At 39.8% G+C, this 24,526-nt stretch overlaps 1 protein-coding gene across 7 annotated transcripts in view; it reads left to right on the top strand.

The window, feature by feature from the left end:
• Window positions 1–24,526, top strand: part of LOC124071282 (vacuole membrane protein 1-like) — a 56,965-nt gene that overhangs the window by 24,503 nt on the left and 7,936 nt on the right. For all 7 annotated transcript variants that reach the window (XM_046411827.1, XM_046411828.1, XM_046411824.1 and 4 more), the window contains 3 exons: window positions 9,046–9,126; window positions 9,497–9,613; window positions 13,211–13,272. In XM_046411827.1, coding sequence (XP_046267783.1) covers window positions 9,046–9,126; window positions 9,497–9,613; window positions 13,211–13,272 — 260 coding nt within the window. The remainder of the gene's footprint in view (window positions 1–9,045; window positions 9,127–9,496; window positions 9,614–13,210; window positions 13,273–24,526) is intronic.

The following is a 24,526-nucleotide window of genomic DNA, read 5'->3' as shown; positions in this document are numbered from 1 at the left end:
TAACCGCTCATTGTAAATATTTATTTTTCCACCCGTTTGTGAGTATGAATGGAGGAGGAAGAATGAGGGGAAACATGCGTGTGGTTTTTTAAAGGCTTTTCATCAGACCTGACTGTCCTGACACACTTCATCCTCAGGAATGTTTTTCTCTCTCCAACTGTGTGGGTCAAACAGTCAGACAGGTCAAGTGCAGTACAACGGCTGCATCCATAAATGGTTTTGAACGTTACAACACACTCTATTACTCTTGTATTTACAAATATACTCTTGCAGAAGTTTTTTTAAATTAGGGTATCCCAGATATCAGGGGTTGAGTCAATGATTCAGAGGAATATTTGATGTTTGTTGATGTTTACAGTATGAACTTTACTTTTCAGAATGCATACAGGATTTTTAAATGTGAATTGACAGCACTGGCCTGCTCTCTTTGAAAATGCTGTAATTCCAAATGGATCAATGCCCGAAAAGTCCGTCTTGGGCCAAATTCCTAATAGAAATGAGAAACAAAGGAAATAAGTTACTTGTAACAAGTAATTCATTCTGATCTAGTCACATAGCATGAATTTTTTTTCTGTGTTGTTACCTTCTTTCCTGGACCGATCATGGATGTATAGTTCATCTGTCTGTCTTCACATACCAAAACTCACTTTTTGTAGTCTTTCAATGTTTGATCCCAATTTCAATTATAGACTTAAGGAACAACTTTTTTCATTTAAGTCATATCACTTAAATCATGTTCTTACATTTTGCCTCAATGTCCTTTTTCATTAAAAAAACAAAACGTGTCTTGCAACGGAAAGAAAGAAAGCACTACTACTTACAGATTTCAGCTGCTGGTTTTGAATAAGTGGAAACATTGTCCAGTGGGATTTTACTTGTTTCAAGGATTGTATCAATAATGTTACTAAGCAAGTTGATTTGCTTTGGAGATAATTGAATACAAAAAGAATTATAATAACATGATAACAGCACCAAATCAGTGATCCTCAAATGGGTCCAGGCACTGTCGTTGGGATCCTTGTTGGCATACCAGAAAATATGCAATAGTTACTGTCTGACTGTTATATGCAAATATGCAATAGTTACTGTTTTCACTTTGATTTCACTTTGAACATGCAAAATTTACTGTTTTATTGTCACGGCTATTGTCTTTCACCGGAGAGTTACACAAATCAAAAAACTTTATTTCTCTCTCTTTTCGCCCACATCAGCATCTCAGCATCTCGCCTATGCATTATTGTGTTCATTTCTAGTAGCTTTCTTTGGGTTCAAACTCTGAGCCATGTTGCAGTTGTGACCACAGCTGAAGTACTGATGTCAAAGCAGATATTTTGCGTTTTGCTGGTTCACATACTCAGTGTCATTTCCCCCGTGTAGCGATAACTGATCTTTTGTCACACCCACTCCTGTCTGCCTATCTTGCATCTCTTAAAATTGAACCAGGTAGACATTAATTGAACTAGCATGTTAAGCATTCTTCAACGGCATAATATGCAACAGTTGCCATTTGCTGTTTGTGAAAACATTTGTAAGTGATCCTGGGGAAATATAGTCAATTGTTAAGTTTCATTCCTAGGTCGTCAAATTGCATCCAGCCCAAAATGTCATTATTTGACGACCTTGGAATGGGACTATGTTTCTGTGGAACACTCCAAATACAGCAAAATAATGGGCAGGGTCTCTACAGATACAGACACTGCCAAGTACTTCTGGTTGGTCAAACGTGATGATTGAAATGAAGTTTTAGGAAATTTCTGCGTATCATGCCTTTAAATATTTTATTTATAATAATAAATATTATATATATATATATATAATATTATAATATTACACATTCTTAATTATTAAAATCTAATTATATAAAAATTAATTGAATAATAAATTTAAATAATAAAAGTTTAAAATAAAAGCTTGTGATCCCCAGAATCACTCAGTACTTATGAGTACTCATAAGTAAGATCTTTTTCTGATGGAAATACTGCATCAGACACTTTCTTTTTCATTGAAAGTATAGTTTAACTGAAAATGACGAGACCCTTTGAGACACTAATACTGAAACAAATTAAAGGAAGTCACAAAAAACGTGGTGACAGGAATTCGTGCTGCTGGATAACAAGGGACAGGGGTGCAACACCTGCTGTAAGGTCCACTATTACTAATGCTGTGGACGTGGGAAGGTTAAAGCCAACGGCGCCCCTGACGTTCAGACCACATGTGTGAGAGTGGAGCGCTGACATCACTTACTGATAAAGTGGCGCTTCCCACTGAAACTGTGAGAACAGAGCAGAGACAGCGGACAGAGGAGGCAAACAGGCAGGATGGCGAAGAGGAGGAGATTTTGTCTAAATGATCATCTCAGCATTGAAGAGCTCCTGTGTGCCTTTTCCCAAACAAACAGTGTGACACAGGAGGAGCATCGCCTGTTTGTCTCGCATCCGTACGAGGGCACATTTGAAGTGACGCTGCAAGCTTCTGTGTCAGTACCTAGCCTTAGTCTTGCTCTCTCTCTGACATTCTTTCTTCTTCTGTCCCTTTCTTCCTATTATTCTTACTTTTTCTGACAAAAATTTTCTCCCACTCCTTGTTGCTCTGTCACTATCTCTCTCTCTTTCACTCTCTCTCTCGCTTTCTGATGATATCTGGCAGCTGCGTCTATGTATGTAATGTGTGCTCATGTGATTGGACAGCATCTGGAGGCAGGTTGCTAGCAACAGCAAGGACCTGCCACATACGGAAACATTTTCTCTCTCGCCAGGGGTTTAACTGTTACTTGGATGTTCTGAGGGTTCCCTCTTTTGCTCAAGGAGATTCCGCAACGCATCTCTGATTTTCTACCATTTATCGTTTTTTCACCTTTCGGGGTGGATGTGGAGGCATTAATCTGCTGTGGATTTGTGTTTTTGATTGAACACTGACAATCAGTAGTAGCAGGCCAAAGATGAAACATTGGATTGGATAAACTTTGGTATTGTTGGATCTTTGTGTATTAGACAGGAAGTGGTTAACTTTTGTCCTCAAGGATATGACACTCCTTCAGCCTTATCCCCTTGACACACACACACTCTCGCACACTCACACGTGCGTGCACATGTTCAGATTCTCTCCCACACACACTCTCCACCCTGCGGCAGCAGAGTTGGATTAAGATGCTGACTTTGTCCCCTTCGCTCTAGTCACAGAGGTTTGTAGGTGCCAGGAGTTTGACTTAAACCCAGTGGTATTTCTCCCAGCCTGCACGAGCCAACTTCCTGCCACAAGTGCACGTGATACACAGCAGCACAGCACTGTTTTTTTTTTTCATTCATTCAAGAGAGCTATTCAAGAATAATGAAGTCATGCCTTTTCTAACGGCTCCAGACGCTGATGTCATGAACATCAGCTTTTTTTCCCCTCTTAAATCTTTAGTTCAGTACAAGAGCACTGGTTCGCTGGAGAGGAATCCTCAGTATCGACACAGACCGTCTTGGAAGATCCTGCATGGATCGAGTCCATGATTGCTTGTAACTTGATAATGAAGCTATTTCCTGACTTGTGTTTTTTTTTTTTTTTTTTTTTATTTTCATCCGGCACGGAAGGGGTTAACAGGCTGTGAATTCTTGATTGCCAACTCCCAGGATCGTATCTCCTGTAACTCAAATCAGGGCCATCTGCGCTGGGCGTATGCCTGCCTTCCCCCCTGGCCTACTGCACTCAAAGACTCTCTGTGCTGTGGTTTGCCCGGCCCCGTCACGTGACTTCTCTGAAAGTGCCCCCTCCCTCCTCCTCCCTCTTTATTTCCAGTAAACTGTTTGAAAGGAGGGGGGTGAGTCAGAGTAAAACCAGCTTCCCTTTAACCACAGCTTGTTAAAGAATTTGTCAACGTGGACTCAGGGGTGCATTTTGTGTGTGTGTGTGTGTGTGTGTGTGTGTGTGTATGTATGTGAACATGTGTCCAGATACATGTGAATGCATAGCTCTTCCTTCTTCTTTTTTTCTTGAAAGGGGACTGTAGCTTCTATTGCGTCAGGAGTCCTTAATCACTCCACTTCCTGTGCCAGAGAGAGCAGGCGCGGGCTTGTCAGAAGTTAATGAGATGAACTTTAGCCGTCATCATGTCGGGGGACTCGCGACCGCTCCGGAGATGTGTGTCTTCTGTGTGAAAGACTTTCATTGAGAAAAAAAGAAAACAGAGAGGGAGCGAAAAAAATGTGCGTGGGTGTTGACTTGTGTATAGGCTATGCATAGATTTTTCCTCGTCTGACACTTTAATTTTCCACATGGAGCAGAGTGCCTTGTTGCCTTCCCTGCTTTTTGTCTATGTTTGAACTCTGTACCCATCAGCACCACCAAAGACTACTGAAAACAGTGTTTGCTCTGCCAGTTTTTTGTGAGAAAACCCTCTGAGCAACTTTTAGCAGATCCAAAATAAACAGATCCCATCGTACAATAATGCGTTTCAGATGAAGAAAAAGGTGAAGAAGGAAAAAACGTCACAATCATATTTACTTCAAAAACCTGACATTTGAAACATTTCCTGTATACATTTACAATGTATCAGTGCCTCAAGATAAAGAACCATAATTTTGTTGATGCTCTGAGGTTGCTGTATTAAGTTGATAAAAATGTCTTCTCGCTGGTTTTTCCCTGTGGATTGTTCTAATAACTGTCATCACCTTTGACTGTAACCACAGACATTTGAACTATGATGTTAAATGTAGAGCTCACTCTGCTTAGCCCTCACAAATTGTAGTATAGGACATACATCTGTTCTTGTAGACTGAGTAATTTTTTTTGTCTCCATGTACTTCATAAGAATTTTATGTAATTTTACTTAATCATCCTGGTAACTAATTCCATTAATGTTAATCTTGTGACAATCACCATGTTATCAATCATTTATTAAATGAATGAATCTGCACTTTATTTACTGTGATTAGATCAAACCGATTTGGTAGATGTCTTATGTTACTTGTGATTGTTTTATTTCAAAAATTGTTTCTCATGCAGTTAAGTAATTTTTACACAAAAGTAGAACATGTTCATGAAACTCATGGCAGGAACATGGAGTAAAGAGGGAGAGACAAAAGCTGTGTTGTCAGAGGAGCACTTTCACTGTGCTTGTTCAAATGAAGAACTGGTTAATTTGACTGTCTGAAGAGTATATCTATAAACAACAGATCAAATGTGAGTATTTTTCCCCCACAGAGGTCGGCTCCATGTGGGGTGATTTTGCAGACTGCTGAGTAAAGCATCTGTGCCAAGCAGCCAAACCCGGAACCAAAACCTCCATGGTTTTAATGACGCTGCACCCTTGACAAGATCTTACCAAATGTAATTGCTGCTAAGCCCTGCAGGCCGGCGGTGACGGGGTGGAGGAAGGGGGTGGGGGGTGGCAGGCAGCCTTTGGCAAGCTGCCTGGCAAAGATGGTGATTTTCCATAAGCCGCCAACAACAGAGTCTGGATGTCTGAACCCCAGCCATCCAAGATAGACGCTTCCCCGGTCCAGAAATGCAGAATAGAGAGAGAGTCCAAGTACACAGTTCAACTATAGTAAATCACAGTGTCACAAGTTCACACACATACACACACACACAAACTTTTACACCCTCCCATTACCTCCTCGGGGACCCTTTGTTCATGCTGTGGTGATATTTTCATGCTCGCTCTCACTGCCTGAGCCAAAAACTAAACTACAGGACCTAATATAAACAATGCATGTGTCATGACGTCAGAAAATGAATGGGATTCACATGCTATCTCCATGGCAATGATTGGTTCTGCAGGGTTCTGTCTGTGCTGCAACACCGGCCAGTTGTCAGGTGTCCCTGAGCCAGACACAGTCCTCAGCGGTTCAGCCGTAAACCGACCATACACATTCCTTCCTTCCCTGTCTCCCACCAGCTGAGCAACTCACACACACATGCACGCACACACTCCCACGTACACATGCACACCCACGTGCACACATGGGACAGGCTAGAATTAAAATTACAGGATAGTCCACGGAGAAACCTTCATGATTGGACATCAGTGGAGGCAGAAATTCAAATCGTGAACCAATCATATTCTGTGTCCCTTTGCCCCCCCCCCCCCCCCCCCACCACCACCTTATTAGGCGACCTCCCATGTCTCTCAAATTTCCTGCCCGCTTGGCTGCACCCTGTAAAGAATGTCATCAGCACTGTACTGGTTTTGTTGACCTTATTAGGTATGATCATGTATTGCCAGTCCCCTCCTGCCCCTCATTTTTTTGTAATCAAGTTCATGTTTTAGGAACGGAGGCCTTACTTTTTGAAGAAATATGGTTTTTCCCTGTTTTTTCCTATGAAGCAAATTTGTTTTTCATTTTGTTTTCAGTGGGAAAATCTACTTCACATGCACAAAACAAAACAAGGTTTTTTTGACTTCAAATACTTAAATAGATCCCTAACTAACTGAGGATTTCCTTCTAAAATAGATACATTTTTGGAAACATTTTGCCATATGAAAGGCATGAAGGAAATATTATGAAAACCTAAATGATTTAGGAAGAACAAGCAATTTGCTAAATGTGTTAAGATGAATGTAGGTTTAAATATCAACATAACTGTCTGCTCATATCAGCAGTTAATGTGAGTTAAGTGTGTTTATTTTCTTTAAATAGGATGTCTCACTTTGAATCAAAATCCTCCATACACTTGTTATGAAGAACTATATTTGCTATATTTGTTCATTCATTATTGTGAGGTTTTTTACAGTAATGACTTTTGTGTTCACAAATCCAAGGTGAATTTGAAGGTAAATGTGAAGGCACAAAAGGATGCTTTTCACACAAACAATCTACAAAATTTCACTCCGCCATAGCAAACTGACATATATACATTTGTTATAGTAGCAAATAAATTTAAATTAAAGCATTGAAAGGTATGTTTTTTGAGCATTGAGCGCATATTTAGCTCTACAAAATATTTATTTAGATACCAAAGAGATAGTGGTTGAAAAATTAACAAAACAAATGCTTCATCCAGTATGATATAAACATAATTACTTTGATATATTGAGAACTTTAATGTACTTTAGAAAAAAGCAGTATTACTGCATTAATTGCATGTATTTTGCCAAGAAAGAATAATCTTACTGGCTCTCATAATAAAATAATAAAACTTCACTTCTACATATGTAGAAATAATAATGTAGAATGAAAGCGCATTTTTTTTTACTATAAAATAAAACAGATCAGAATTATCATATTAAGGCCTACAAAATAAAGAAAAACCATGCATCAGATATTTTGGAAATGCATTGTCTTTGTTATATTTTATTGTAAGAGTTTTGATCAAACCCTATCAAATCAAACCATTTCTGTGCTAAAACAGGATATCAATATAAACTCAACAAAGGTGAAACTATCATGCCATGCCATGGAAGTAATCAGTTTACCTAGATATTGAATGTGTCTTCCAAAAATATAAAAGGTTCCTCTGCATTCTCACTGGCTTCCCAGAACTAGTTTAGGTAAAATCCAAATAGATTAAGGCTTCTCTTCCCAGAAAAGGTATATTGGGGAAAAATCTGTGTCACTGCTGTGAATAGAGGCTTTTGTGGAGCTGTCAAGAGGGATAGGCCAAGGCCAGCTGAAAAAGTAAGAATTTGTGAGTCACTGGAATGGCCAAAGTCTGTTGTCTTGTTCTCACATTCTCAGTGACAATGGAATTAAAAACTGGCACTAGAGGTAAGACAGAGACAAATTAAAACCAGTCTATCATTCTCCCAGATTCAAGAAGCATGTTTAAAGAGCAGTATGGTAATTGTTTTAGAATATGTGGCAGGTGAATCAGGGCATTTTAGCTGTGAATTTGAAGATATTTCTGTTGGCAGGGTGTTCATGAATTTACAGTTGGACCTGATGTGATTTTGACACACCAAGCATTTAAAAATATGAAATACATTTTAACTCTGAAAAGGTGTTTATTATTTAAAGAGTTCATGTTTTTTTGTGGGACACAAGCAAGAAAATGTTCCCAGCCAAGAGTTCCTCATCACTTACACTGTTCACATTTACTTTAGTAATTGTGTTTAAATTATAATTAAAACAGCGAAAATATTTTTAGAATTGCATTCTAAACTACTAGGTTTTAGAGAATTTTATCATCCAAAATTAAGCTCCTAAACCTGAGAGGGTTGAGACACAAATTCTAACTATTACTAATTCTAGTAATAGAAAAACACTGTGACTCAGAGTCACTTAATCTATGTGTATTTTCAAGTTCTAAAGAGTTCGTAGTGTTGCACATCTAATTTTTGAGAAAATAATTCTTTGATTTTCTAGTTGCTGTATTGCTCAATCACTGATGAAAACCTTTTGTCAGGGGCACATTTACAGGAGGTGAAAAATCCTCTTGCTGCTCCTTTGCATTTATTTAAAAACAAGCAGAGATTATAAAATCTGGGTTTTCACTCATTTTTCGTTTCATTTGCACACCAACATGCTTTTAGATATAAAATGGAAGGATTTAATGACAGCACACAGATAATTATTTGTTAAAATGTTGGAATATTAGCATTCAGGGGTGGCAGAGAGATCCTAGAGGTGGATCTTTGATTATAATATGTTACTCTAAATTAAAACATCATATAAATTTTTCATTGTTTCAAATGTCTCATTCCAGTGGGCATCAAGGTATTCATTAAAAACCAAATAAAAACAGCACTGCAGCTGGCTACACACATTTATTTCACACACTTCTGTGATATTCTTACACGTAAATGCTTAAAAAAACACTGAAAAAATTGCTCAAATTTGCCCTGAATAAAGGTCTCAGTAGCTCAATTAATATATTCAACCCCAAATAAATATGTGCTCATCAATCTCAAATGTAAAAAAAATAATTTGAAGTAATGTATCATAAATGACTGATAATCACTATGAACTGTTTGACTCTGTCAGACAGAATCTAGTATTTGTAAAGACACCATGATATGTGTCTGATATTGTCTCTACAACAATAATCATAAGAATAAAGTAATGTATTTTTATTATTTATTGTTCAGTAGTTTTCATTTTTCCCACTTCTGTTCTTTTTCAGGACATTGCCACCCGAGCAAAAGTTGCAGTACAGAAACTCATACAGAGGGTGGGATTCTTTGGAATTTTAGCATGTGCTTCTGTAAGTAAAATCAAACATGAACTTTTTTTATTTAATTAAAATATTCTACTCCAGCTGTGGGGTTTATCATTTTTAACTCACTTGTCGTCATGTACACATCAATGCTATATTGAGATTTACGCATTATTTAAAGGCTGTAAATTGTTATGAAGACAAAGTAAATAGGAAATGTACATTTGACAAGTATCAGATGTTCTCATGACAGTGTCAGTGCCTTTGTGTAGGTGTGCCTGCAGAAGTGCATTAACATAGATTTTAATATCATACTACATTGTTTCTAGTCTTTTTAATGTGTTTTGTTTAGTATTTCTTGTAAGGTGAATTTGCACAGTGTCATGTCTAATCATCTCTATTGTCTGCCCTATCCTAGATTCCAAACCCTTTGTTTGACCTGGCAGGAATAACATGTGGACATTTTTTGGTTCCCTTCTGGACTTTTTTTGGTGCAACACTAATTGGGAAAGCAGTCATCAAAATGCACATTCAGGTGAGCTGCTGCAATTCAGTAATACACATCCATGGAAATAATACCAAGGCTGATTTAAAAAAATAAAGTGCTCACAAAATACAGTTGATATTTGTGTACAGTGAAGCACACTCTAATAGCACTGGAAATGCAATACTCATCTGTCATCTTTTCTCCTCGGTTCTGTGGAGAAGCAACAAAACTTATGTTTGTCAAACTTTGAGGATTGCATCTTTAATGTTGTTGAAGTGTGTTAAATAATGAATAACACTCGTGCACACAACCTCTGTACTGTATTCGGCTGGTAGTAAGGAGGCCATTTTGTGCAGCCAAAGTAGGGGGAGTCAACCATTTTGTGACTGCAGCTGCAGCACTCCCAGTACAGTAGACCAGTCAGACTGTAGCAGATTGAGAACTTACAGGAAAATAAAACATGCATCCTGATCCTTGAAGAAGAAAGTGCTGTTTGGAGACTTGGCATCACAAATGTTTCTTCTAATCCGGGAAAATCCTCAATTTGCCTCCAGGAATTTGCAGCATGTATGTGATTACCGCCAGGGGCTCGACTTTCTGTTTTCTAAGCTAACGCTGGAATTTGTTCATTGTGACACAGAGAGGAAGGGTTAAAAGCAAATCTTTTTTTTTTTTTTTTTCCACTTGGCCTCATTCCTCATCATATGCAGAAAGCATTGTCCTGCACTAAAGTGAGAGAAAAGGGGGGGGGGTGAACCAAGTGAGGGCGAGCTAATGCAGATAAACATTGTCTGTGGGAGGTGATGGAGAAAGAGAGAGGGAGAGATGGGGGAAATGGGAGGGAAGGAGAGGAGGGGGGTGGCATGCATGGCAGGCACAGTCACACACACAGTACCAGATTACACCCAGGGCTCCCAGGGGCCCCCCACTGATGGGGTGTATCCATCCCTGCCTCACAGAAAGAAACACTTCGCCTTGTTCTCAGTCATGTATGGTGGCCCTGATCTCTCCTGTAGCTGCTTGGTTTAATTTTTCTCAAGCTCAGGTTTTGCTTCTAATGCAAATTATTCAGTAGTTTGAGCAGAAAACAGGAAGTATTAAAAGAAAGCACACTGGGAGGCAGGTGACATTCTCCCTTGTGGGCCAATGAGGAACAAAGGGGATTTTGAGGCTTGTGACGTGTGTGTGTGTGTGTGTGTGTTTGACCTGGGTTTGTACCTGTGCTTCAGGTGCGCTCTCATCAGTCTCCAAGGACAGGCTTTTTTATTCTATGCTACTTACACCTTTTATGCTTGTGAAGCCTTACGCCTGAACGTCTGAGTAGGGAACGCCTTTGTGACGTTGCTCAAGGATGGGGGTGATGTCATGGAAACACACGTCGGGGGCCCCTGAGATAGGTGATTTTGCCGAGGACATCAATGTTGTAAGGTGTAGCAAAGGATATTGACTTTTCTGTAGCAAAATTCCAAGGAGAGAATTGTTATTTGTTTTGTTTTGGCTTTTAATCAGAATTTATGCATTGTCAGCTTTTCAAAGGCATGACGTTTGAAGCAGGATGCTCTCACTTCTTTATTCCTGTCAGTTCACCTCATGGTTCTTGATAATGAATGTTCCTTTTTTATTCATAACTGCTGTAATACTTCCTTTGTGTGTGTGTGCGCCTATGTGTGGTAAAATTGTTATGACTGGGATGTGCGTAGCTCTTATCAGCAGTATCAGTTAACTGAAATCAGCGACTCAAGATCATGTCACCACCAGTTTCCGAGCACACACATTAAAGTCGTCTTAGTCACCTTTCCTGTTTCAGCCATCTTTCTGTCCCTTCTTCCTTGCATTGTGTGGGATGACAGATCAATTGTCAGTGTCTGGTTGCACAGAATCCCTTTTCAAGTGCATTGTTCCAAAACTTGTTACGGAAGTAGCAGTGAGAGGATTTACTAACTCTACAGTCTCATGTTTACTTTGTGAAAGGCACAGAAAACATGCAAATGTCCGTCTGTTTTTTTTTGTTTGTTTGTTTGTTTGTTTTTATTGTTGCAAACGTCCGTTTTGTTGCAAACAAGTTTTGTTATTTTTTTCACATTCCCAATATTTTGACTGGAAGTCTTTTGTTGATTGTGTTTAACCTTCAATGAGCTCCTAAAATTGAACACCTGGACAGATTTAAAAAGCACCAAATAACAATACATGTATAACCTGGATGACATGTTACATCACCTTACAGTGAACACTGAGAACTGTCACATGAAATCAGATGTGACAGTTACTTTCAGTGTAATCATGTTAAAGTGATGTTCTGGGTGTTCCTTATTTTTGTTTTCTTATAGCATCATCTCTGTTACTCTGCGTTTCACATAATTTTATTTTACAGCATTATTCCACATTTTAATTTTTTTAATGTCTTGGAAGTCATGGATGGGCATCATTAAAAGCCAGTTGCAGCATCTGTTTTTTTAAACTTCTGATCAATATAAACACTGTGTCAAACTCAAACATGTGTCTGTTATTGGCTATTGACCTGCATGTCAGGGAGACTGTTGCAAAAGCATGCTGAAAAATATTCTTATCATGAGGCTCAGCTTATGTAATTGCAAATAAAATATTTATACTGTATACTGAAACTGAATAACATGAGACCTTTGACCACTTTTGGCCCATGTTAGATAAGAAAATTTTGAATAGTTTCACTTGATACTATATATTCTTTTTCACATTTTTATTGAGTGAAATATTCAAATCCAAGATGACATTTTTATGGCTCCATCATTACATAAAATGGAAAATTCTAGATGTCTCATGTATCATACACTTTTCCCCTGTAATTCGGCAGTATATATTTAGTGTCTTTGGAAGCCTTGGGATCTGGACTAGAATTTAAAATAAGGTTCTGTGGGTTTGAACAATCCTTTTCTGCACAGCATGAGTTTGTAATGATGGATCCGCCAAAAGCTCTGTTGGGTTAAGCCTTCCTAATGTCATGTTGAAGGCAACCTAGATGTTACTGCCTCAAACCACATTTTTAGTGGTCACAACGCATGTTTGTTTATGAGAATACAGTAACTTACAACAACTCTGAGGACCTTGATCGGGTCAGGAAAATCAGGACAGTTATTGGGCACATGGTCCTGCAGAGGGCTGAGGACACAGGGCTGATACGAGACAGAAAGGCTGCAGTCGCCTGTCTAACCTTTCTGGCCCAGTGACTAAGCAGGTATCAGTCCGGCCTCCAGACCCCCTCTGCAATGATACATCTCCTTTGATTTCTGCACTCATCTGGCTATGCATCTTTCTCTCTCTCACACACACACACACACACACACACACACGCTGTTGTCAGCCATTGTGATATGCTGACCTAGTCTACTGTGTTGGTCATGTGTCATAGAGCCCAGGCCTTTATTTCTTGCCCTCCATGACAAGGGCTACTTTTAGACCAAACCACTTTGATGGTGCAAGACATGGGTTCAGGCATAATGAGTAGGGTTTGAGTGTGTGTGTGTGTGTGTGTAAGGGAGAGAGAGAGTGAGGGGGAGTTAAGGAATTACTGATCAAACTGTGATGCACAAACTGCCTAGCTCTGCACCCCAGCAGTGACCTCATGGTTCAGTAACTGACTCGCTCTTTCTCGCTTTCTTTGTCATACAGAAACTGTTTGTGATCGTCACCTTCAGCAGGCATATAGTTGAGCAGATGGTCTCCCTCATTGGGTGAGTAAGCCTCAGTGGGTGTGTATGTCTTTGTGTGTGTGAATATGTGTACTTGGGTGCGTGTGTTTGTTCTCCAAAAGTACCCTGTGGGGTGAACACATGAAAGAGTTAATTTAGAACTTGACAGTTGAGGGTAGTCATGTGGCATTCAGGTAATTGATATCCTTTTTTTGAAACCTGCCTCCTCCTCTTTGTGACTATGATGAAGGTCACACAGAGTCAGAGGTGGTTTTAAATTAAACATTGTACTTGTGGAAGTTGACGTGTTTCTTTATGCTCCTTGAAATAAAGTGTGCAGACCTTGAAACAGGGGTTTTGTCACATTTTGTTCCCATTTTGGCTCTTCGTTCTGCTGTAATAGTCCACATGGTGATTAACGGCTTGGATTTTTCCACTGGATGACTATGGGCATGAACATGTCCTGGCTGCTTCACAGGACGGGATGAACTCTTGTCTATCATAGAAACCTCCTCTCTGCTTTATCTCTCATGATGCACTGTTGTCACCCTTTTAACCAATCAGTTGTTACCTGCCTGATCTCATAGGGAGCACAAGCCAACAGAGGGGGCTGCTTTTGAGTGAGATGATTGATCACCATGATCCAGCTTCTTATCTTTTTGATAATGTGAAGCTCTTCAGCTCAGTCCTCTCAGGCAGGACATGCTGATGTTTATTAGCCTGGAATATCTTGAGTAGAAAGAAAAAACTGAGTTAACATGGAGAGAGGTTTCGTAAAGTAAGTTGTGTTGTGTCAGTATTTGTGTATGCCCTGCTGCAGTGTTTTGTTGAATATACCGACAGCATTAAGTTATTTTGTAGGATTAAGAGACTGGTTTATCACGAAACCATCAGGCACAGACTGGTTGAAGATAAAACTTTTTAATAAAAAAAAAAATTCAAAACAAAATGTAACACAAGTCACACATGCATACATACACACATGCACAGACAGACTTTGTTTCTTTAAAATAGGGGCTAAACAGAAGTAACAGAAATCAAATGAGCCTTGGTGATGGGTGCCATGATGAGTGTCCTTGTTGAGATGCCAGGGGCTGCAGCTGGAAACTGGCCTCAGCACACCTGCTGGTGGGAGTGCCTATTATTACACACAGAAACACACAAGCACACACATACACATTTATACACTCATGCACTCTTGGTCTGTCACACGCATACCCGCTGAAATCAAGCGATGAGATTGCATCAGCTCTCTTCCTTGCCATTTTGTCTTTACAGATTCTGTCTGTACATTTACTCTCTAAAAAGTCATTTGGAAGACTTTGGTGTTAGTCTCTGAAGAAACTGTTATTGCTCTTTTCTCACCTTATGTATTTTTATAGATGGTATTTGAATCCTGAAATGGTGTGGTGTGTAATAACACAAGCTTTACCAGAACTTTTACCAAAAAAAAGTTATATATGCTCTTATGTGCATGTGTGTGTGTTGGGTTGGATTGTGAAAGATCTGTCCCTGTCTCTGCCAGTCACTGTTCATTGAGCTGCAGACTCGATGCGACAGATCATTGGTTATTGACAGGTTTCAGTCTGACTCATCGCCCGCTTCTTCTCTAAAGGAAGTTTCCCTCTTTACAACCTGTCAACCGTCAGCTTCCTTCCTCACTGAGGCCTTTCCACGTTCACCCACCTCTGCTTCTCTGCACTGCTCTCACTCTCACTCTCAGTCACACATCACCTTATGAATGAGTGACAGCCTTTCAGTTTGAACCCTTAAGGCACAGACAGACCACAGTGTCAGTGTTAACTATGCAGGTGCCTGAAAATAAATTTACACCTTTGCACTAACCCCCCCCCCCATGCATGCACACACACAAACCTTTCGTGCACACACACACGCACATGCACAAGCACAAGCACAAGCACATATATGCACACACAAACTCAGACGTGTGTCCTCTGGGTGCCCTTTTTCTCATAATCAGTTATGCTAAACTTCTGCGTCTCATTGTTTTTTTTCTCTCCTTAGCCAAAAATTTTACAGTGGCACATTTTAAACCTGGTTTCAACCTTTGTTGGATTTTCACTGTAAACTAATTTTTTTATTATTTGATTTTATTGATTCTATGGAAACTGTTTTCCTCAAAATTCATATTTCTTGTTCTTGCACAGACAGATTCTTAAATTTTTTTATTAAAGCCATGAATGCTAGAAATGTTTGATGATCATTTTTCACAATTGTTACATGAGTGATTAATTTGTTGTGTGGCCTGACAGCTTTATAACATTTAGGATATTGCGGAGTATCCCATGTGAAATGCGGTGCATTTTCTATCTTTTTCAGCTGTTTTGTTTGTTTGTATCATAAAATTCATTTTAAACTAGAAGTTTTTGCCTAAGGATTAAATAAAGAGAAATTTTGTGATTATTGTGGAATTTTAATATGGAGGCTCGGTTTGTTTTTGTTTGCTTGGCTCCGAATTTACTCTCTGTAAACTGAGGGAATAGCATTTGTCTGTGAGGGTGACTGAAGTGACCGTTGGACTTTGGCTTTGGTGATTTCATTCTCACATGACATAATACGATACTACACAATTCATTTCCTGCCTTTTGCCTGTCAGGTGAGCTAGTTAGCACACACACACACACACACACACACACACACAGAGGACTTTGGTCAGATTATCTGAAAATTCCTGAAAATACCACTGAACTTTTATTGCATACTGATTTCATGAAGATTTCTTACATTTTTTATTTTGTTGAAGTTGGCCATTTTTAAAAAAATGTTTCTCAAGTATTTTAATCATTTATCAGCTTCCTGGCAAAGCAAACAGTAACATCTTTCACTACTGTCGGATCTTGCTGTTTGTTCAAACTTAACAACAGTCATTTTTATCTGGTGAATTCCCTTAATTGTTTGTTGTAGTGTGACATTTAATGTTTGAAAAGGTAGTAGAGAAAACATGACTTTTGGTGATAAGAACAGAAATTGTGTGTGTGTGTGTGTGTGTGTGTGTGTAGTGGTGCCTCCTTGCTTTTTTCCAATCAGATGTGGAACATTGAATTAAATGAATAAAATCAGGAGTGCAGTACAGCAGTATAGTTTGATTAATGCTTTGTCTGTAATACCCCTGTATCAAGGATGTTTTCTTAATCAGTCAACAGGGAGTGTCTGCAAAGCCTTCTGAAGTTTTATTAAGAAAATATTGTGTATTGCAACACTGTGGTACTTTGAGATAGTTGTGTGGCAATCAGAGAAGTGTATCATGAGAAAGTCATGATAAAGTTACACAATTTTATAAATGATCTCATTAGCTAATATGGGCCTTTTTTATGGATATTCCTAAGAGTTTTCACTCATTTCTCAGTATTTTAAGTCAAGAAAGTAGTTTTTCTGTTACTGACAAGTGGAAACAATGTGTTACAAAAATTCTCTCTCACAAGAGAGGTTTGGATTTGAGACTTTAATGTCATGAGACTCTAAAACTGTCAGCAGTCATTTTCGTCACCTCTGTTAACAAAAATGACCAACTAAAGAGTTATTTTTACTAGCTGGAAATAAAATGTAGAGAATATGCAAAGGACCTTTTTTTGAACAAGCTGAAGATGAGTGACTTCAAATTTCCATTATACATTTATGACTGTCTCGTGTTCCTTTTGAGAGCTTTTTTTTTTTTTTTTTTTTAAAAAGTGGAAAAATAAGTTCTGTCTTTTAACAGTTGTTCAGTCAAGTGAATTACTCCTCCTTTTCAACTGTTGGGTGGGTGTCAGACTTTTCAAACTGATGTCTTACCTTTTCGTGTGTATTGTGGAAACAAATTCTTATATCTTTGCCAGATGTGTTTCACTCTTCTTTTCCTGCCATGCAAAGCATTTAAGGTTAAATCTATAACCTTGTGTCAGCAGTAGTAGGATAATAATAAAGATAATTTTGCTTTGAACTACCATTAAGTCACAATAAAATCTTCCTCAGATGCCTGTTGGGCTGATGACAAGAGCTGATAGCCAGGTCAAATGGAGCTGTGTGTCTGATCAGACTTGTTAGGTTTATTATGTCCTGTGACTAATGTACAGATGTCTCCTCTTCAAGACCAGCCGTGTGTGTACAGTCATTGTTTAGATTTGGAGAAACTCACACTGAGCAGGGCTTTGATCAAGATCTGAAGTATGTCACAGTGTTTCATGCTGCTATTTACTTAAAAATAGCATTTTGCAGTTTTTCTCTTCCAGTCATACAAACCCTCCCATATTATCATAACTCTTGAGATTTTTTAATTTGATAAAAAATATATAGCAGGTCTTATATATTGTTCAAAATTAATGTACTTCTATTTTTGCAAAAAAACTTTTCAATTATATGATAGAAATTTGTCAGTATATCTTAACTGTGAATTTAATGTGTGAATCAGATCAGTGACCCTAGAAGCACTTCAGAGGACAAACAAGCCCCTTCTGCTGTGCGCCATATAACTTCAAGACACCAGATTCATCTTTTTTTTGCGGCCAGTCCTCCCTGTTTTCCTTTCTGTTATCTCAGCTAGAGCATCATCAGCCAGTAAGGTGAAGATATACAGCAGGAAAAAATCAAAATCACCCATCGCATGCAGTAATGGAAAAGGGAGCCTTCCTGTGTTTGACATGCTGACTGGGCCTCCCGTCTCCTTGTTTGATTTGTTGTGAGGCTGATTCATGATGCTCGTTCAGCAGCCATATGTGATGATATATGAACAGGAAAAAATAGAAGTCTTCCCCAATTATGAGAAGAGCTGTGGTGATGAGGCCCTTCGGGTGGCTTTGGTATTGAAGTGCTGGTGATTCACTGTCTGCAGGAGTCCAGTGTGTTTACACTTTGTCAGTGGTGACTGTGGTGGGACTGGGTTTAGTTTCTGTAGAGGTCTGGGAAGGGACAAAGTGTGAGGTAAGTTATGGTCGTGGTTATGTTTGTAAGAATGAGGAAAAGACAGAAAGTGAGAAGAGAAAAACAAGAGAGGCACCATTACAGTTTGATCTCAACTTCTGACTTTGCACCGATACTTTAAATGACTGTTCTCAATAATCCATCATTTTATTGAGCTTTCCTACAGACTCATCTGTCAAGGGAGGTGCTATCACTGTCAGGCTCTCGGGGAGAAAGCCATTGGGATATGGGAGGAAGAGCTAAGATCTGAAAAGGTTATCCAGTAGAAACCGGTGTGTGGGGCCACAGGGGGGATTCTTGCAGGTCTCCATGAGAATGCATGCATATCGATGTGAGTCCATCTTTAAGACTGGAGTCCATTACCAGCACAATGGGCTTGCAGATGGCTGTTCCTACCCCAAAGGGCTGTCTGCATTAGAGGATCACTGCAGGCAGGCAGCACTGCTCAGAGGGAGGTCGGGGAGAGTCACAGGTCAGGGCACGGCAGCTGGGGGTTGTATGAGCTGCTCATACTGGAACTTTCCAGATCACAATCAGCATTTTCCATCTATTATGATGAGAGAAGTTGCTTTAATTGTCATGTTATATCTGAACTAGGTTCTCTGTGCAAGACCTTCAAATTACTCATTTATACTGTTAGATCCAGTCTGTTCTTTAATTTTGTTTATTTGTATGTGTGTGTGTGTGTGAGTGTTTACAAAAAGACTTATTTTAGAAGGTAACCAATTCAAAAATTAACTTCACATAAACTTTTGAACACATTTTTGCACAGAACAAGGACTATGGATTTTGTGTCCCATCACTCACTTAAATTGAAAGCACATTTTGGTGAGGGATATTGCCAGCATGAACAGGGGTGGTAATTACAGCAAGAAAAAGCTGGTTCATTGTTCATATGCATATTGTTTTAAGACAGACTTGGGAAATAGTGAACCTATCCTTTAATGTAATCCATTTTCTTCTTATGTTTCTGTTTCCTGCTAGCCAGGAGGTCACCACACATTCTTTTGGATGTTAACTATCAAGCAACTCAAGGAAAGTTTGGTTACTGGAGAAGTGAAATTGCTGAGAAACATGCAAATCTAGCTATTCTGGGTTTTCACAGTACTGCAGTTATTTGTAGAAGTCATGTAGTTGCGGGACAAATGTCTGTTGCTGCTTGTTTCCACTGAATTTCACCCATCTTGAGCACACTCCCCCTACCTCATATAGAAACTAGGTTCATGTGGTTTCATACTGGGTTGAAGGTAGCTGTGGTGTGGTCTTGTGAGAGACACCTAGCGAGGGGGATTTTTTTTTCGTACGTTCACTGTTGCACCACTTAAGTCTGTGTGAAGCAGAACGCGCCATTCTGAGGGGAAATAATCTCTTTGATCGATGTCTTTTTGTGTTTTTTGTTGAAGAATAGTTCAGTGATGAAAAATCCAAAATGTCAGTATCACTTTAACCATTTACACGTCTGACACATCACTAATCCTCTTTGAGCCATATGAGTAAAGTCTTCCCATCAACTCAATCTACAAGAAGGGAGTATTTTCAATTCTGTTAGTCACCAGGTCCTCTTGTCACCTGAGAAGCTCTCTGACAAAGATGCCATTGATCCGTCCTACCACGACCTCTCCTTCACAGTGAGATGCATTGCTCAGGATGACGGATCAGAGGCAAACAGGCCAAGACAGTCAGAGCAAGGGATGGAGCGGCAGGTCGCGGCAGACTCTCTTTTTATACAGCGTCGTTAAGTTTAATGCGAGACCCAGCGGGGCACCCATTTTCTCATCTCCCCCACTTCCAATCTGATTACCTTGGCCCACAAGCTCTGACAGAAATACAGATGCAGTAACAGTCAGAGAGAGGTTTGACTCTGAGCCAGAGGGTCTTACCACAGTCATTTAGAATAATATTCAATCGCTCAAGGAGACTTATTGTTCAGATCGTGTACTGTAGGCCTGTTTCTGTGGCTAATAGCTCACTGAGGGATGAATGTAATTGTAGCTTTGATGAGTGTGTATGTGTATTTGTGTGTGAAAGAGACAGACACAAAGAGAGGCAGGTCAGATGTGTGTTCCAGGTCTGGTGTCATATTATGTGCCCCTCGGGTACAGTGTGTGTCCCAGGACTTCCAGCTTTATTCATGCCTGATTCATGCGTTTTGGTGCCCAGTGTCACACTCTGCACCACACTACACATGCTGCTCACTCATCAAATCATTCCTACACATGCTCGGGTCAGCGCTATGAAGTTACTCATGTATTTATTCATCAGGATGGCAACCGGCTTGGATGTTGTTTTAGGAAACAGTACGCCATTGATTCATTTTGAGAGCAGCTCATTTATCAGGGGGAACACAACGTGACCTCAAGCTCTTAATCAGCATCATCCACTGAAGTGTATTGTTTTGTAAATCCCATGAACATCGTAATGTGTGCTGTAATTTCACCAGTTGTCACGAGTGTGTGCGAGTGTGTGTGTCTGTCTGTTTTCTGTGAGAGGAGTCATACCAGACAGACCCTGACTCAGAGGCCAGCCTGGCAGCCGTCCGGACCCCCTCTCCTTCCCCACCCTGCCACTATCACACCTCAGTCAAAACAGACATATTGTTCTCCGTAAGTGTAGTTTACTACAGTGATGGAAGGAATTAGAGATGGGAGCAAAGATGAGTAAGGAGGATTGTTTGTGATCATTTGTGATCATACTCAGTTTTGTCCAGTTGTGGATGATCCTTGAAAACCATGGCAACCATAAATGTTAATTATAAGGAGTATGTGTTTTATTTGTTTAAATCCCAGACACATAAATCACTACTATTATTATTATTTTTCAAGCTTCAAAGATTCACCGCTGTGAACAGGATTTATTTCTTTGTAAATTTTAGGACTAGACTACTATGGGATCTTAAATCACATTTATGCAAAATTTTATTTACAAGTTTTATTGGGTGATACTCTTGTTTTTGTACAAGATTTTCTATGTTTTCTCAGTGTTGTCTCAGCACATGAAGATATACTTTCACATACAGTCGTGTAGACGTCAGGAACTTTCACTTGTCTTCATTGGTGGCTCCTAACCACAACCTCTGCAGCATGTAAAATAAAATGTAAGGCATAGGTACGTACAACCGATCAGAAAGTAGATCAGATAAGTATAATGAATTTTGGAAGTCTGACAATTTTTTGTTTTATGTCATGTACAAATTTTCTTACAAAAAAGCAGATTTAACTGAGCTTTTTGCTTGTCCTTGTGGCAAATTCCTCTTTCCTTGCAGTCTTGCGGAGCAGTCAGGGAGTAGAGCATACAATTTTGAAGCGGAAGATTTAGAGCAAATTGTGGCTTTTGACAAGCACGTAGTAACCTGTGTGGTTGTCTGAGCAGTATATCACAGTGTATACGAACCACATAGACTCCATACAGTCCCACAGTGTACTGTATACTGATGAAGTCCCACACATACACTTTAGTGTTCACTGGCAAACCTGCTGTGTTGGATTAGTGACATACATTGCGTTTATGGGACAGTGGAGTTTCAAACGGTCTCAGGTTCTCATTTATTCCACGTGCCATTAATTTTCCACCCCATGACCTCGTTTCTTTGCTGTGTTTATGCCTTTCACATTTATTTAACATGTTGTAATGTGTTCATTTAACCCCTCTTGTGTGTTTCACTTTTCTTGGGTTCTCTGGCTTGCTGCAAAGTCCCCCATTTGGGACCAATAAAGTGTTCATTTAAGCAGAAATACAGTAGGTGTGGTTCTCACCGGGTCATGAGGTGTTCCTTTGAACAGAGGGCTAGACGATGTCCCATAGGAAACAATGTCACCATACATCCCATACAGTGGCCATTCCTCCCAGCATGACATCACGGGATGGATGGAGACACTCTGAGTAACTAGCAATGCCCTAAACATCATCTTCTTCTTCTGTTCCTCCTCCTATTTCCAGCCCGCCTGTTGCTGCCCCTCTACAAGTAGCTGTGTGACTTGTCTGGATGTGTCTCCAGTCACATGTGACTCATTGAACCACCCTTTCTCACCACTGTAAGGGTGCAGGCCTGGTTATCTAGTGACCCAGCAACTGCACACACCTCCACACCCAGGCCAAGAGGGTCTGTGTGGGCATGCCGACCTGAACCTGGGGGGTCGGAGGGCTTGAGGGCTGTTTTATGTGGCTGTCTGGGAAGTGAGAGGAATAATAGACTGCTATAATTGGTGCCCCCTGATTTCCTGGCAGCGCTGCCGGCTCCCAAGCGGATGGCATGTGTCCGAGCTTGTGTATATGTGTGTGTGTGCTGTCTGACACATGGATGGCTGTGGAGCAGGGATGTGATAAACACACAGGGCAGGGGGATCTCCGTCCAGGAGTGGGCTCCATGCTTTAGTGGTGAAGTCATTGGGAAAAAGCCTGGTTGAACTGGAGGAGGAACAGACACATGGATATTACCTTACAACATTTGTACGTGAATCAAAACTTCCCTTACATTAAAATAAAAGTCCCCCCCCTTGTCATAATTCCATTTTTTCATTATTTCAACACTTAATAAAATCAAATTGGAGCAGTGATAGTTCATCAAATCATGAGTTGAAATGAGTCAAAGTGTTGGTGTTTTGCACAAAGATGGCATAGGGGTCTGAGTTTCAGTACCTCAGGTCAGAGTGCTGCCTAACCTCAGTGTGTGTGTGTCTTGTGGTGTCTGTGCTGTTATGTTAGGTGTGAACTGTGGCCCTGCGGAGCATTGGGTAACACTAGCGATTGCCTAAGCCAGTTGTGATGATGTTGTAACTAGTTGGACCTGGCAGGGGTTTGGCAGTCATGTGACATGTTCTCTATCAGTCTGCTGCCTGGGACATCAGGGCACATGTGTGTGTGTTACCCCTGTTTGTGATCTTGTGTCTGTGTGCGGTTTTGGGGATTTCATTAATGTAAGGAACAAGAAATTGTGAATGACTCTCTCTCTCTCTCTGTGTGTGTGTGTGTGCTGTTAGAGGTGGCAGTCTTGAGAAGGGGCAGACAGGTCAAAGGTTGCTTCTGACTCACGGCCTGTGGAATTCAGTTTTCACCAAACGAACGCAGGGCGCCTGAACACACTCCATATTCAGGAAATGATAGTTTATTAAAAAATGAGAGCCTAAGGTGGTGTTCACAAATTCACCCTTCATAGCAATAATCAGATTGCAGGAAGCTGAGAGATGTGGGGTTTTGCTTCCATATCTCCTTATTTGCCAGAGCTTATTGCTGCTCATTTCTTTACGGATTAATGATCAATTTGGCCTGTTGTCTTGGTTAACAGTCGGACAGGGCATGGTTTCTGACACTGGTCAGTGCTGTTTTATTGCACATCAATGTTATATGACAATAGCAGTGTAGCCTTTGTTACAAAAATGTACATCACTGTCTCTCAGGAGCCCAGATGTGTAGCTTTTAGTGCCTAATTGCAATTTTTAGAGTTACACATCAGGAGTAGAGAATGCTGATTTTTTTTTTACCTATAAACTGCAGTCCAGCAATAAGCATTGTAATTTTAAAGATACAGATACTATATGTGCCAGCTTTACTTTATTAGAAAATAGAGGGGCAAAAGTAAGTTGTTCTTATGTGTGCGTCGTGTAAAGTGTGAAGACTGCCTTAGTGTAGTTCAAAGACAATATTTTTTTATATTCTATTCTGGATTCTTTAGCAGGCTGAGGTGATGAGCTCTTTTATGTTGATGAGGAAGGAAAACTGCAGATCTCACAAAATAATAGCATCCTTTGTATCCCCTTACCTTTCATATTTTGATTTATTTTGTCTTCTTTAAAACTATTTTGTTTTTGCACATGTTGTTGTTGTTGTTGTTGTTGTTGTTGTTGTTGTTGTTGTGTGTGTGTGTGTGTGTGTGTGTGTGTGTGTGTGTGTGTGTGTGTGTGTTTGTGTTAATAGCAACTAATCTATTGTCCTTACAAACCCTGGACAATTTAGGTTCGATGCACTAATGTGAAATTCACAAGCATGTTGTTGAATTTTACCAAACACACTGATAGAAATTGTCAAACAGTTTCTAGTTCATATGTCTTTGTTGCGGTACTGTTTGTCCGCACTGACATTGCTTTGGAAAAATGAAAAAACTGAAGCAATGTGTTGAAGTGTTGATGGCACTGTACGATGGTCGCTGTGGTTTCTCTTGTGTCTCTGGATGAGAGGTGTTCATATCCAAAAAATGTGATCAAGATGCGCTGGGAAACTTTGAATTAACTGTTGGATGTGGTTGTAAATCCCCTTTTCAGAACACAGTAAGCTTGTGTAGTTGAATGGCACAAACATGAACAAACACATCATATGTGGATTGTAGATGTCAGGTTTCTGTCTGGTTTCTCTATTTTTTGAACTTATCATATCGCCAAACAATTTT

Source organism: Scatophagus argus, chromosome 14, assembly GCF_020382885.2.
Source record: "Scatophagus argus isolate fScaArg1 chromosome 14, fScaArg1.pri, whole genome shotgun sequence".
Taxonomy (NCBI): Eukaryota; Metazoa; Chordata; class Actinopteri; family Scatophagidae; genus Scatophagus; species Scatophagus argus.
Note: the sequence above shows the minus strand (reverse complement) of the source record. Positions and strands in the feature narration are given on the sequence as shown.